The sequence below is a fragment of the Gavia stellata genome, chromosome Z (genome assembly GCF_030936135.1).
Source record: "Gavia stellata isolate bGavSte3 chromosome Z, bGavSte3.hap2, whole genome shotgun sequence".
NCBI lineage: Eukaryota > Metazoa > Chordata > Aves > Gaviiformes > Gaviidae > Gavia > Gavia stellata.
The window spans coordinates 52806360-52818983 of NC_082637.1; the positions used below are offsets into that span (position 1 = coordinate 52806360).

The following is a 12624-nucleotide window of genomic DNA, read 5'->3' on the forward strand; positions in this document are numbered from 1 at the left end:
GATTTGCAAGATTAGGCTAAAACTTAAAAAAAAATCTATTTTATAATTCTTTCCCCTCTAATAACTACATTTTCCTTTCTCCCCACCTTAGAATGTAACAATACTACTGTCATCCTACCTAGACACGTATTTTATACACTTTCACCACATAATTTGATGCTTCTAACAAATAAGAAAAGCTTGTTCTTTTGGGCTGAATCCTTCCTCTTGTTGGCCTAATTTATATTCAAAAGCACCATCAAGTAAGGTAAAATGTATATTTCAAACATTGAGAACACAGGCTTTTACATTGGTTTTCTACAGTAAACTGAACAGATTCTTCTGTGAAGGACTTGTAATTTCATTTTATTTTACTTTATTTTATTTTATTTTGTTCAGATCAGGTCTGAAATAATTTTGTGAAGTAGAATATACTTGAAGTCATCTTCTGGACAAGATGTTTTACACATTCCTCTTCATTGAAATTGCATGTTTGGCACCAGACTGTTGTAAGAGAACCTCAACAGTTTAAGCCTTGTCCAAAATTTCTTTTTTAAAGTTGTAAGTTAATGTGAGTCACTCCTGTAATCATCTTCTCTCCTATTCATATTTATGCTGTTATGTTTTGTTTCTATGGGAAACAATGGCAACAGGTCTACAGACTGGCAGAAATACAATTGCGTAAGACACCACTGATGTGTACCCCTGCAGCACTGTGTAATAAATGTTAAGACTATAAAATCCATTAATGCTGTAGAACGGCCCTGTACTAAAAATAACTAGTGATTTTACAAGATTAAAAATTGGTATTTTAGGATTACACATTGTATTATTAATGGTAATTAAGTTCTATTTAGTGTTTAAACTGTAGGGGTCAATCATCTTCCCAGTGGAGAAACAAAATGAATGTACTCGAGTGTCAAGGTCCAGTCGGGTCATGCTGCTCAGATGGAGCAGTATCCTCTCCCTGGAAAGCAGTGGACTTTGCATCATTTTGTCTTGTCTTCAAAATGAATGTGTGTACCACAGTACACAGACAGGTGCAGGGGACTGGAATTCCAGCCCCAGAATACAGAAATATGCCAGATCTTGCATTTTCTGCTTTCAGATTCCTCACTTGAGCCACTGGGGTTAGACAAAGTAAGAAAGGGTATGCTCAAGCCTAAAATTTAGGCTTGGATTCAGGCAGTCCAGCTTCTGTTCTTGACCCTATCACACCCCATATTGTAAGCAAGTTCACTGAGTTTTTATTCCACACCACACACGTCCTCCCACCCTGCTTAGTTTTCAATAAAGGAGGATTTCCTGGACAAAGTACAGCAATACAGGAAGAAAATTCAGCACACAAGTGTATTCTCTCTTAGGCTATAAAACAAATCGAGCAATACATTACAACTAAAAAGGCAAACAAAGAAAACTCAGACCGGGAAAACTTCAGTGGGAAAATTTCAGTACTAAAACAAGGGAGCTAATTCAAATGCATCTCTGCAGAGCATAAAATAGCCATCATCACGATGACAATTAAGGGATGGTGATGACTGCAATGTATTTTTTAATTACTGTACCAGGGATATACACTCTTCCAATTTTAATGAGGTGTGAAAGGCTACACAGCTATAGAGATGCAGCATTTCACAGTTCAGCTATTGCATTTCCCAGTGCTCAGTGGGGAGCAACAGTGGCCTGGTCCTGGTCCTCCACTTAGTATATCTGTGCTTACTAATCCTTTTATTGTTTTCTATGGAAAACTGTAAAATACCGCTGCAAAACAGCACTGCTGTATTAACTTTGAAATTTTTGCTTAAGTTGAAATTGCCTCACTTTATGGAGAGGTTAAAAAAAAGGCATTTGTACCAAAATAAGAGAGAAGTTGACATCTTTGTGAATTGTGAATTTTGCCTTCTGTTCTGTGCAAAATTTAGTCATACTCCCCTGAAAAGTACCAAAAAATGTCATTTTGACTGACTCCTATTTTTCTCAAGAAAATTGACAAATACAAAAAATACCTGAAATTCAATCTACATGAGAGTACCTTCACTGATATCTTTTGTCAAGAAAGCCATTGTTTCACTTCCATTCAGGTTATCATGTGTTCCCTTCCAGCCATCTTAAGAACATTAAGACTTGAGATTTGAGTAACTTTTTGAAAATGTCAACTTAACATCTCACAAGGGACAAAATTCTGTCTTTAGCTTACATATGTGGCTCCATTACAAATCATCTAGAGTCCCATATAATTCGGCATAAGGTGTTATCGTTTCTGATGAAACCATTTAAAGTATTTTAGCTTTCTATTTAAAGTATGTTTTCCAACATTTTATTGAACAGGAAGATACTTAAAGATGCTGAAAGCAACTAAGTTTTCAGTTTGTAGTAGCGTACAGGACACATTATTGTTCAATAGATACTCTCTCTTATTATAAGAAGAAACTTCTATTGGATATTGTCTTTATTCTACAAGGCCACATTTTAAGGTTGGTAATTGCTTGCTGTTTTCTCCAAAGTAGCTAAAGATGAGCCTTGGTATTATCATCCATAGCAAACTTTCCTTCAGTTGCTGCTTCTTCAGTCTTTTTCCTGATCACTCTTTTGATGTTAAGGAAACTAAGGTAAGAGACGAGAAACCAAAAAGAAATGCTATTGAGTGGGCATGCAGCAGATCGTCAAATTTCAGCAACAGAATATCATCTTCCTAAATTCCAGAAAAATGTTTATGACATATTCCAGCAATGAAATATTTATTTTAAAACCAATCAATCACAGCTATAGTTAAGGCACTTAACAGCTATTTACTAATAAGCCCAGATTAGAGTGGAAAAATCTAATATGGAGAAACTCACAGATATGAATTTCACTGTTCTTGCTGAACTGTTTTGCATACACATTTTTGTTGTGTTCAGAAAATCATATTTCTACCATTCACTTAATATTAAGTATTGTTGTGCATGATCAATATTTACTAATGGGAATTAGGGTTTTTTTGAAAAACAAATCTGATTGTAAACATGTCTCTTGCGTTCATGTGTGAATAACACCAATGAATAAGCAACACAAGCTCTCAGGTGCTCTTCTGTTTTATAAGCAGTGACTATCAAATTATGTGCCATATTCAGAGGCCTACATATTGCTAGAATGCTGTTGATAGCATTTCAGCATCACTTCAGCTAGTTAACCCAACCGGTCATTAGCATGCAGAAAATCCTTGTGTTAAGGTCATTACTGCTACTATAATGAGAAGCTGATAACAGGAAAAGCAACATGCATCTTCTGACATGATGGGACAACAAAAGTAATTAATATAAATAAGAGACTGCTTGTATTTTTTCACAATAACTCTTGAAAATGGAAAGGAATAATCAGGCTGTCCAGCTTAATTCTTTGAAGTTGTACTAATCATTCTGTGCTAAACAGTGATAAAGGCACGAATTTAGAAGTACCTCACCTAAAGGCATATATGTAACCTAATGAAAATCACAGACTTGTAAGACTATGCTTAAAAGTAAGTGCTAGACTATGCTTAAAATTAGTAAGCACTACTTTTGCTTGCTGTGCTGCAATGCTCATACATAAAATTAATTTTAACTCAGAAATTGATTCCTGATTTATCTGCCTATTTTCTTAGTTACATGTTTTCAGTCATAGTTCTGATGACCTATTTGCACTTCCTTTATCACTTTTATTTCACAGAACTACAACACAAGTTCTCTCAGTATCAGATACAATTGCATGGGAATATTTAATTAAGGGTGTATATATATGTACAGGTACGTACATAGATACATATCTACGTCTGTTCCATCATTCTACATAGACAAGGAACATTTATTTCGAGAAAGAAACCTGACATAGATTAAAATGTGTACATGCTAAAATACAATCTTATCTATCTGGAAAACAATTCAAACTCACACTTTCCAGACTTTCTGGAACTTCTTTGCTTAGTTTATACTGTTAAAAACTACACATTGCCAAATGCATTGCTGACAGCTTTCAAAGATAAGAACTTAATCACAAATGCTAAAGAATGCATATTTCATAGAATCATAGAATGATTTGGGTTGGAAGGGACATTTAAAGATTGTCTAATTCAACCCCTCTGCCATGGGCAAAGACGTCTTTTGCTAGATCAGGTTGCTCAAAGCACTGTCTAACCTGACCTTGGACACTTCCAGCGTTGATGCATCCACAATTTCTTGGGCAACCTGTTCCAGTGTCTCACTTAGATTGGATTATAGCCAATCTAAATCTACTCTCTTTCAGTTTAAAACCATTGCCCCTTGTCCTGTCACTGCAGACCATGGCAAAAAGTTTCTGTCCATCTTTCTTGTAAGTCCCCTTTAAGTACTGAAAGGCCACAATAAGGTCTCCCCAGAGCCTTCTCTTCTCCAGGCTGAACAACTACAACTCTCTCAGCCTTTCTTCATAGGAGCGGTGTTCCAGCCCTCTGATCATTTTTGTGGCACTCTTCTGGACCCACACCAAGAGGTCCATGTCTCCCTTGTGCTCGAACCCCAGAGCTGGACGCAGTACTCCACGTGGGGTGTCAGGAGAGTGGAGTAAAGGGGGAGAATCACCTCCCTCAACCTGATGGCCGCACTTCTTTTTATACAGCCCAGGGTATGGTTGGCTTTCTGGGCTGCAGCAGACATTGCTGCCTCATGTACAATTTTTCATCCAACAGTATCCCGAAGTCTTTCTCCACAGGGCTGCTCTCAATCAACTCACCACCCAATCTGTATTGATACTGAGGATTGCCCTGGCTCAGGCACAGGACCTTGCATTTGTCCTTGTTGAACTTCTTGAGGTTCACATGGGCCCACTCCTTGAGCCTGTCAAGGTCCCTATGGTTGGCATCCCTTCCCTCAAGCGGATCAGCTGCATCATTCAGCTTAATGTCATCTGCAAACTTTCTGAGGGTGCACTCAATGCCACTATGGCATTGATGAATATACTAAATAGTATTGGTCCCAGTATGGACCCTTGAGGGACACCACTCATTACGGTTTCCACTTGGACATCGAGCCACTCCCTGTAACTCTTTGGATGCAGCCATTCAGCCAATTCGATAGCCATCGAACAGTCTATCCATCAAACCCATCTCTCTCTGATTTAGCAGCAAGAATGTTGTGAGAGACCATATCAAAGGCCTTACGGAAGTCAGGGTAGATGACATCAGTTGCTCTTCCCTTGTCCACTGATGTGGTCACTACATTGTAGAAGGCCACTAGATTAGTTAGGCATGATTTGCCCTTGCTGAAACCATGTTGGCTGTTTCTAATCACCCCCCTGTCTTTCATATGTTTTGACATAACTTCCGGGAGGATGTGTTGCATGATCTTACCGGGCAATGAGGTAAGGCAGACTGTTTGGTAGTTCGCAGGATCCTCCATATTAGCCTTTTTAAAAATGGTGAAATATTCCCTTTTTTCAGTGATGGGAGACTTCACCTGACTGCCACAACTTTTCAAATATGCTTGAGAGTGGCTTGGCAACTACATCAGCCATTTCCCTCAGGACCCATGGATGTATCTCATCCAGTCCCATGGACTTGTACATGTTCAGGTTCCCTAGGTGGTCTCAAACCTGATCTGTGATGGGAGGGACTTCATTCCACCAGTCCCTGCCTTGATGTTCAGGGCCTTGAGAGATGTACCTCAGCCTTCTCCATGTCCATTGTCATTAGTTGACCTGTCTTATTTATCGGGGGTGTGTGTGTGTGTGTACACATTTTCTTTAATCTTCCTTTTCTGATTAATGTACCTGTAGAAGCCCTTCTTATTCTTCGCAGTCCTTGCCAAATTCAGCTCCATCTGTGCCCTAGCTTGCCTGATCCCATCCCTACAAATCTAGGCAGTGTCCCTATATTCTTCCCAGGATATGTGTCCCTGGTTCCACTGCCTATGCATTTTCTTCTTACACTTTAGTTTGACCAGAGAGTCCTTACTGAAACATGCCAATCTCCTGCCTTCCTTGCCTGATTACTTACATGTGGGAATTGAAAGCTCTTGTGAACTAGGAAAAATGTTCTTAAAAGGCTGCGAGCTCTGTTCTGCTCCTTTATCCCTGAGGGCAGTTTCCCAGGGGGTCCCATCCACTAAGTCCTTAAACGACTGAAAGTTTGCTCTCCTAACATTCAGGGTCCTGGCTTTAGTCTTCACCTGGCCCATATCCCTCAAGATCGTGAGTTCCACCAGGGCATGATCACTGCAGCTCAGGCTGCCACCAATCTTGACCTTTCTAAATAGTTCATCTGTATTGGTATGCAACCAACAAGGTCCAGTAACACTGTTTCTCTGGCTGGGCTGTCTATCACCTGAATTAAGAAATTATCCTTGATGCACTCCAAGAGTCTCCTGGACTGCTTACAGCTTGCTGTACTGTTTTTCCAGAAGACATTGGGTTACTGAAGTCCCCAAGCAGGATTAGAGCCTGCAAGCGTGATGCTTCCTGTAGTTGAAGTCAGAACGCTTCGTCAACAGGATCCCCTTGGTTTGGCAGCCTGTAGTAAACACCAACCACAAAGTTGCCTTTGTTGGATTGGCCCCCAATTTTTGCCCATAAGCTCTCAATCTGTTCACCACTGTTTTTCAAAGACAGCTCTGTGAAGTCAATCCCTTTTTTTATATAGAGGGCATTTGTTTCATCTTGATGTAAAATGGTTTCAAAAGGTGTTACTTATTAACCATCTTCTATGGCCCTCTATATAGGAAAGGAAAACATGTTTAGTCTCAGTGGACTCTGGTCTCTGCTTGGGATCAGGTCCTCAACTGGCTTCCCTTGAAATTAGAAATTACACAGTCTAAGAATTTGATCCAAGGTATTTTAAAACTATTAGCATTGTCAGAAATGAGGGATTCAAAATATTGTACTATTTGTAAGACCCCATCTGCTTTCCCATACCCCCCTCCCCCAAAATATGGTACAACATTCTTTTTTTTACTAGGAAATATATTTCATAAAGGAAATTAGAAAATAACACAGCACACCTACGGTCTTGATACCTATAAGAGAATCAGCAGTTACAATGCTATTCAGTGTTAAATTGCAGGTGCAAAGTGTCTATATCCCTGAAGCAGCTTGGTCCCATATTTGAGAATAATGATACAGCTAATCCGCTTCTTTAGTTCAGCTGAAAACAAATAATTTCTCTCACTTCCAATTAGCACAGAAAAATTTCAGGTTTTAGATTGTAAGTCATTTGTGTAGTTATATACCATTAACCAATCTTATTAATTCATTAGGGGGCCTGGACCTCTCATGCAATTATACAGGTGTCACATGAATGAGCTCTTTAATCTCAAAGCCTAGTGTATCTCTCATACAAAAAACCTGTAAACTTCCTTTTTTTATCCTACATTAAGAACTTTTTTTGAAAAAACTTTTAACATCTGCCAAATATAAATGAAAATTTAGCAGCAGAAAAGGCATTATCTTAGACCACAGGAATCTAGATAATGCTTGAAACAAGTTTTTTATAGCTGTTCTTACAATAATTTTTTTTAATGTAACAGACAATGAACCAAGTTTCATCTCAACATGGTTATAAGCAGACAACGTTAGCACTGCTAGTTTATTCTTTAAAAATAAATCTCAAAATGCTTCCTTAAAATAATTAATTCTAATTCCAAAATTAATAAGTATATGCTTTAGGAAATATTCTCAAATTAAATAAACACTTTTTCTCCCTCTGTACTGCTACCAATAATTCCCATGATGAAAATACTGATGAAAAAAGAATCATAATCTCTTATGCATTTTCTCATAAAACTTCAGTAGGGAGGAATACCTAATGTTTGGCTATACCACTGCTCCTATCTCCCCATAGAGGAGAAGAGACATGACAGACCTCGACAGATCCATCAATTCAGTAAATGCAGTTGAAAGTTATACCTTATCCTTTCTCCTAGGCTGCCAGAGCTCCTGTTACTGTGGTGTATGTTGATATACCTCAGATAAAGAGGATATCTGAGGTGTTTGGGAAGAACTCCTCTGAAGATTTGCTTCAATAGCACAATCACAATGCTACTGATGTGGGCTGTATTTTTACTAATCACTTCAGCAACATCATCGCAGCTTCCACATCATAGTGACTCTGCTTTCTGACCACCAAGTAAATTCAGAGAAGGGCGTTTCATTTTGACTACCTCTGTATCTGATCTGTGCTGTACAGCAGGGATCAAACCTTCCTGCAGTTTAAATTAGCTTCTACTTTGTAAGTCACAGATCTTAGTGTACATTGGATTAAATTGTGTTTACAGCGATATCTCTAATTACACCATTATTAATTATATGAAAAGCTATATTATTCGAAAAACTTAATTCTAAAATGTGTATATGACAATTAACAAAACAGAAATAGTGTTGGCCTGTATTGACTCATTTCAAGTACAGAAATGCAGAGAGCAAAGTACTATGCAACATAAAATTAGTGTACAGAACTGTAAAGACAGAAAACAAATCAGAAACATGGAAGAATTTAACCTGTATTACATTTCACATTTTTAATCACAGTATTTTGAAGAATATTGTTTCTAAACTGAAAGATTGATGCCTTCTCCCCAAAACTTTCAATATGTTACTCCTATTCAGAAATGTTCCTATTCAAAATGTTACTCCTTTTCAATTCAGATTTTTATGCTTTCCGAATGAATTTCCTATAAATGAAGAAAGTTTAAATACCTTCCACTAGTAAAAAAAGAAAAAAAGGTGCAACAACACAAGTTTTAATTCAAAGTAATGCAGCAGACCTGTTCCTGCTTCCCATAAAGGCTTAACCAAAAAATATTGCAATGAAATACTAGCTGATCCTCATTCAGACCAACATTAGTGAAATTAAGAAAAGTAAAAATAAAGTGACAAGCAATTAAGAGCTGGTTATGTGCTAATTAGTATCTTTCAAAAATAAGCAGCATGACCGACATTATTTCATGGACATAAAAAGCATTACAATCTTTTTGCTTTTTGTAAAGTAAGGGATGAATCAGTTTGCTACTCATGAAAAAGAAATTAGTTTCCCTAAATAAAATTACAACATTAACTTATTTTTGCATTATTTTAGAAATAAAAAATAATAGTATTTCTGTTGCCCACATACGTTAACACTGTAGACACAGGGAAAAAAAACTTGGAAAATTTAGAAAATACGTCAATGAAACTTCAGTTATTGACCTGACACTCTTACATATCCATCTCTATGGTCCACTGAGAAGCAATGAAATAATCCAGGCCTCTAAATCTCCCGTGATATCTTAACAGGGCAGGTGCAGTCCCTGTGATAAACCAAGAGTCACCCATTGAGAACTTCAGCTGTTGTAATTAAGGTTCACCATCTTCAACATTCTCTCAGCTGAAGTACTGAGAACACTCAGTTAAAATGTTTCTTAAAATGTAGATGTTACTTATGAGCAGAATTAAGAACAGTGATCAAACCAGAGAGTTTTTCTTTTCATTGTCCTATTTAGCATACTAAGTGTCTCTCAATTTAAACTTAAGCAGTGCATGGAACAGCACCAATTATTATATTTCATATATTCACTTAAACCCTGTAATGATAATAGCAACAAATTATACTCTCCTACACAACAGCTTTAGAACTCATTACAAAAGAAAAACGTCTTTTTTCAATGAAAGACAATTTCATAGAAATGGAAAAAATAATAATAAAAAAATTCATTGTGATTAAATTTGTCCATTAAAACATTCAGACAATTCAAATAATGCAAAGAAATACTTTTTGCTTTCTTAGTCTAATTTTAGAACTTTTGTTTGACTTTGTTGATGATCTGCTATATGTTGGTCAGTGAGGTTTTTTTGTTGTCTGAGCACAAATTTTTCCATGTTTTAGCATAAAAGTCTTTTCACCAGTTTTAATGTGAAGTATTTTCTTTGGCATTTTCCATAAGAAAAATTGAAAATGTTGACGATAAAGTATGCAGAATTTTTCTTCAATAATCTAAATACATCTTTGAAACATTCTCTAAACAAAATGAGATGAGACAACAGTTCCAAATGCAACCTATCTGAAGAATCGTGCTATAATCCCTCTTTTATTTTGTTATTTCTACAAAATTTCTTTAGAAGTATTTTTCACAGATTTGTTTTACCACTCAGAGTTTTGTTTAATCCCAAAAGCATGTTTAGCTAGCACTCTTCATTGCTGACCAAAACAGGACATGAACACTAAAACATATGACATTTACCTAAATAACTGTGAGCTGGTTTTTCTTCTACAACTTTGATTCTCCTTGCTCCTGCAGGTATTACCAAAGCTTCCACGTAACCTAGACATGAGACCAAATGTCCCGAGTTAAACACAAAAGTGTAGAAAAGTATATCTATCTTGTATGTTTTGTCATTTCTTCTCCCCTATTTTGCTTTTAAATGTAACAAGTTATAATTTATATAGCAAAGGTTTGAGAGTTCTTGCAAAATGTTGAAACAAGCTATGAAACTGTGCATTATGTGTAATATATATATCATGATACACAATTAAAAGAGTATAGCAAAGTAAAACATAACAAGAACTAGTGAGGCTGGGCAGGTTGGCGCTGGAGCAGATGAAATTGTCTCTGGACAAATAGTTTAGTGTCATCATCACTACTAGACGACATAAAAGAATTACAACTTCACTCAGCGTGTAGAGACAAATGATATGGCACTAAAACCAAACATCCTCCCCCTGTTTGTTTTTTTGTTTTGGGATTTTTTTTTTTATATTTTGTGCTCCATCTCCCTCTTCTTGCTTTAACACATTCAAACCCTTTTATGAATGGCCTTAGTTTTGAAGTTTACTTATTAGTTATTTATTTGCTTTACATTTCAATTGCTTCCTTAGAGTGTGGGACTAAGGCACGCTGTTGAGCAATTTGCTTTAAGTAAAAAGGGGTGAAAAGGCAATGCAGGTGAAAAACATTGCAAGCAGGAATGTTATAAATAAATGAAAACATATTTTAGGTTATCCAGGTGAACTTCAAAAAATGGACAGTAAACCAAGTTTTTATTCTGTGTAACTATGTAATGTTCTATAACAAAACACTGAGGATTTACAAAACCTTTTCAATAATCCTGAAACATGAGAATTAAATTGCTGCAAAGCAGCATTATTTATCTATTTCCTTACGAGCTAATAACATTTTCTAAGTATTGCTAACAGTCCAGCTTCTTGAGAAGGAAAATAACTTATGCAGTTGTTTAGAAAGCAATACCACAATATTCTGGATTGACACAGAGCTCTGAATAAACTTAAAAGTGTGTGGATATTCACATTATCTATAAAAGAGAGCTGACACATTGTAATTTGTATTAGCAGCCACCTTCTTTGTAGTTTTTCATCTTGTAGGCCTCTAGACTCATCCATAGTTGGGGATCCCTGCTCTGCATTACCTTCAGCTTAAGAGAGGGCCAGACATAAACATCTGAAGACTATGCCCAACTTTTTTGTTTTTTTTTTTTTAAGTTCTATACTTCAGTCCATAATGCATTGAAGTCCTTGATTTTTCAAAGATACACTGTCTGCTTCTAATTTCGGTATTTTTTGATGTGCTATACTTACTGTCTTAAAATCCTGCACATTTTCTACTTGAGAAATCGAAAGTGTAATGGCAAACAAATGCTGAAAACAGTTGGTCAAAGGCTGTTGCAAAGAAAAGACTTTTCTTGGCGAGAAGGTATATGTGGTACATGGCGCATATTATTAGGATTTCAATCCTCTACTCTGTCAACACTATTGTGCTGGAGCCAGTCAATTATTCCCATTCAAAGAACAGACCACAGCAGTGTCTGAAAATCTCATGTTCATTCTGCATCAGAAAATCTATTTGCTTTTTATGACATGTTATTATTAGTATAAAACAATGAATAATGAAAAGATATAAGACTTCTTCACACATTTGGCTTTATGTTCTCCCACTGTCTGACTTGGTTTAATGGTGATACTCTAGGTAACAGATGATAATTTGGATATTTATTTTGAAGAACACTAAATGAATCTAAACACTGTAAGAATTTACAGTTCATTTATTTAATAAAAATACAAATTTTATTTCACCGATTTTTTACAAATCGTGTTCTTCTATGAAATATTGTGTGTCTTAATGGAAGATAAATTATATAATTCCTTAATTTTATAATTGAAATAATTTGCAGTAATTTTGCAACAATTAAATTTAAAAATATTCATGCATTCTTATCTTAAATGTCTTATTATCTTAAAAAAAGTAAGCCTCAAGTTCTTGTGAGGAACTGCGTAATTTTAAGAAGAATAGATTTTTAAAGTTCCCAATGCTCAAAGTAATCAAGCAGATACTGGTTTCTTGAGTATTTGAAATGGTCAGACTTACCTGCTCCTCTGGTATGGTTAAAATCACCTTTAATAACTTTGCATGACTTTCCATTACCGTTGCATACACCACAATGATCTTCACGAGCCAGAGATCCTAATATGCCATCACAGCCAAATTTCTGTGGGAGAAGAAAATAAAGCCATTGAGATACAGGCCATGTTTTTCATAAAGCTGCCTTTACTAGTTGGCATCTCACCCTTTTGCAAGATACCCTAACCAACGTGATCTAGCCCTTCTCAGAATGAGGGCTGCACTAGTTCCTATGCAGAGATCCCTTCCATAGTAATTTTTCCCCACAATTTTA

General features: G+C 36.4%; 1 protein-coding gene across 1 annotated transcript in view; it reads right to left on the minus strand.

The window, feature by feature from the left end:
• Positions 1-12624, minus strand: part of ADAMTS19 (ADAM metallopeptidase with thrombospondin type 1 motif 19) — a 156612-nt gene that overhangs the window by 33057 nt on the left and 110931 nt on the right. Inside the window, exons 15-16 of the mRNA XM_059833503.1 lie at positions 12318-12438; positions 10179-10259 (exon numbers count right to left, since the gene is read on the minus strand). Coding sequence (XP_059689486.1) covers positions 10179-10259; positions 12318-12438 — 202 coding nt within the window. The remainder of the gene's footprint in view (positions 1-10178; positions 10260-12317; positions 12439-12624) is intronic.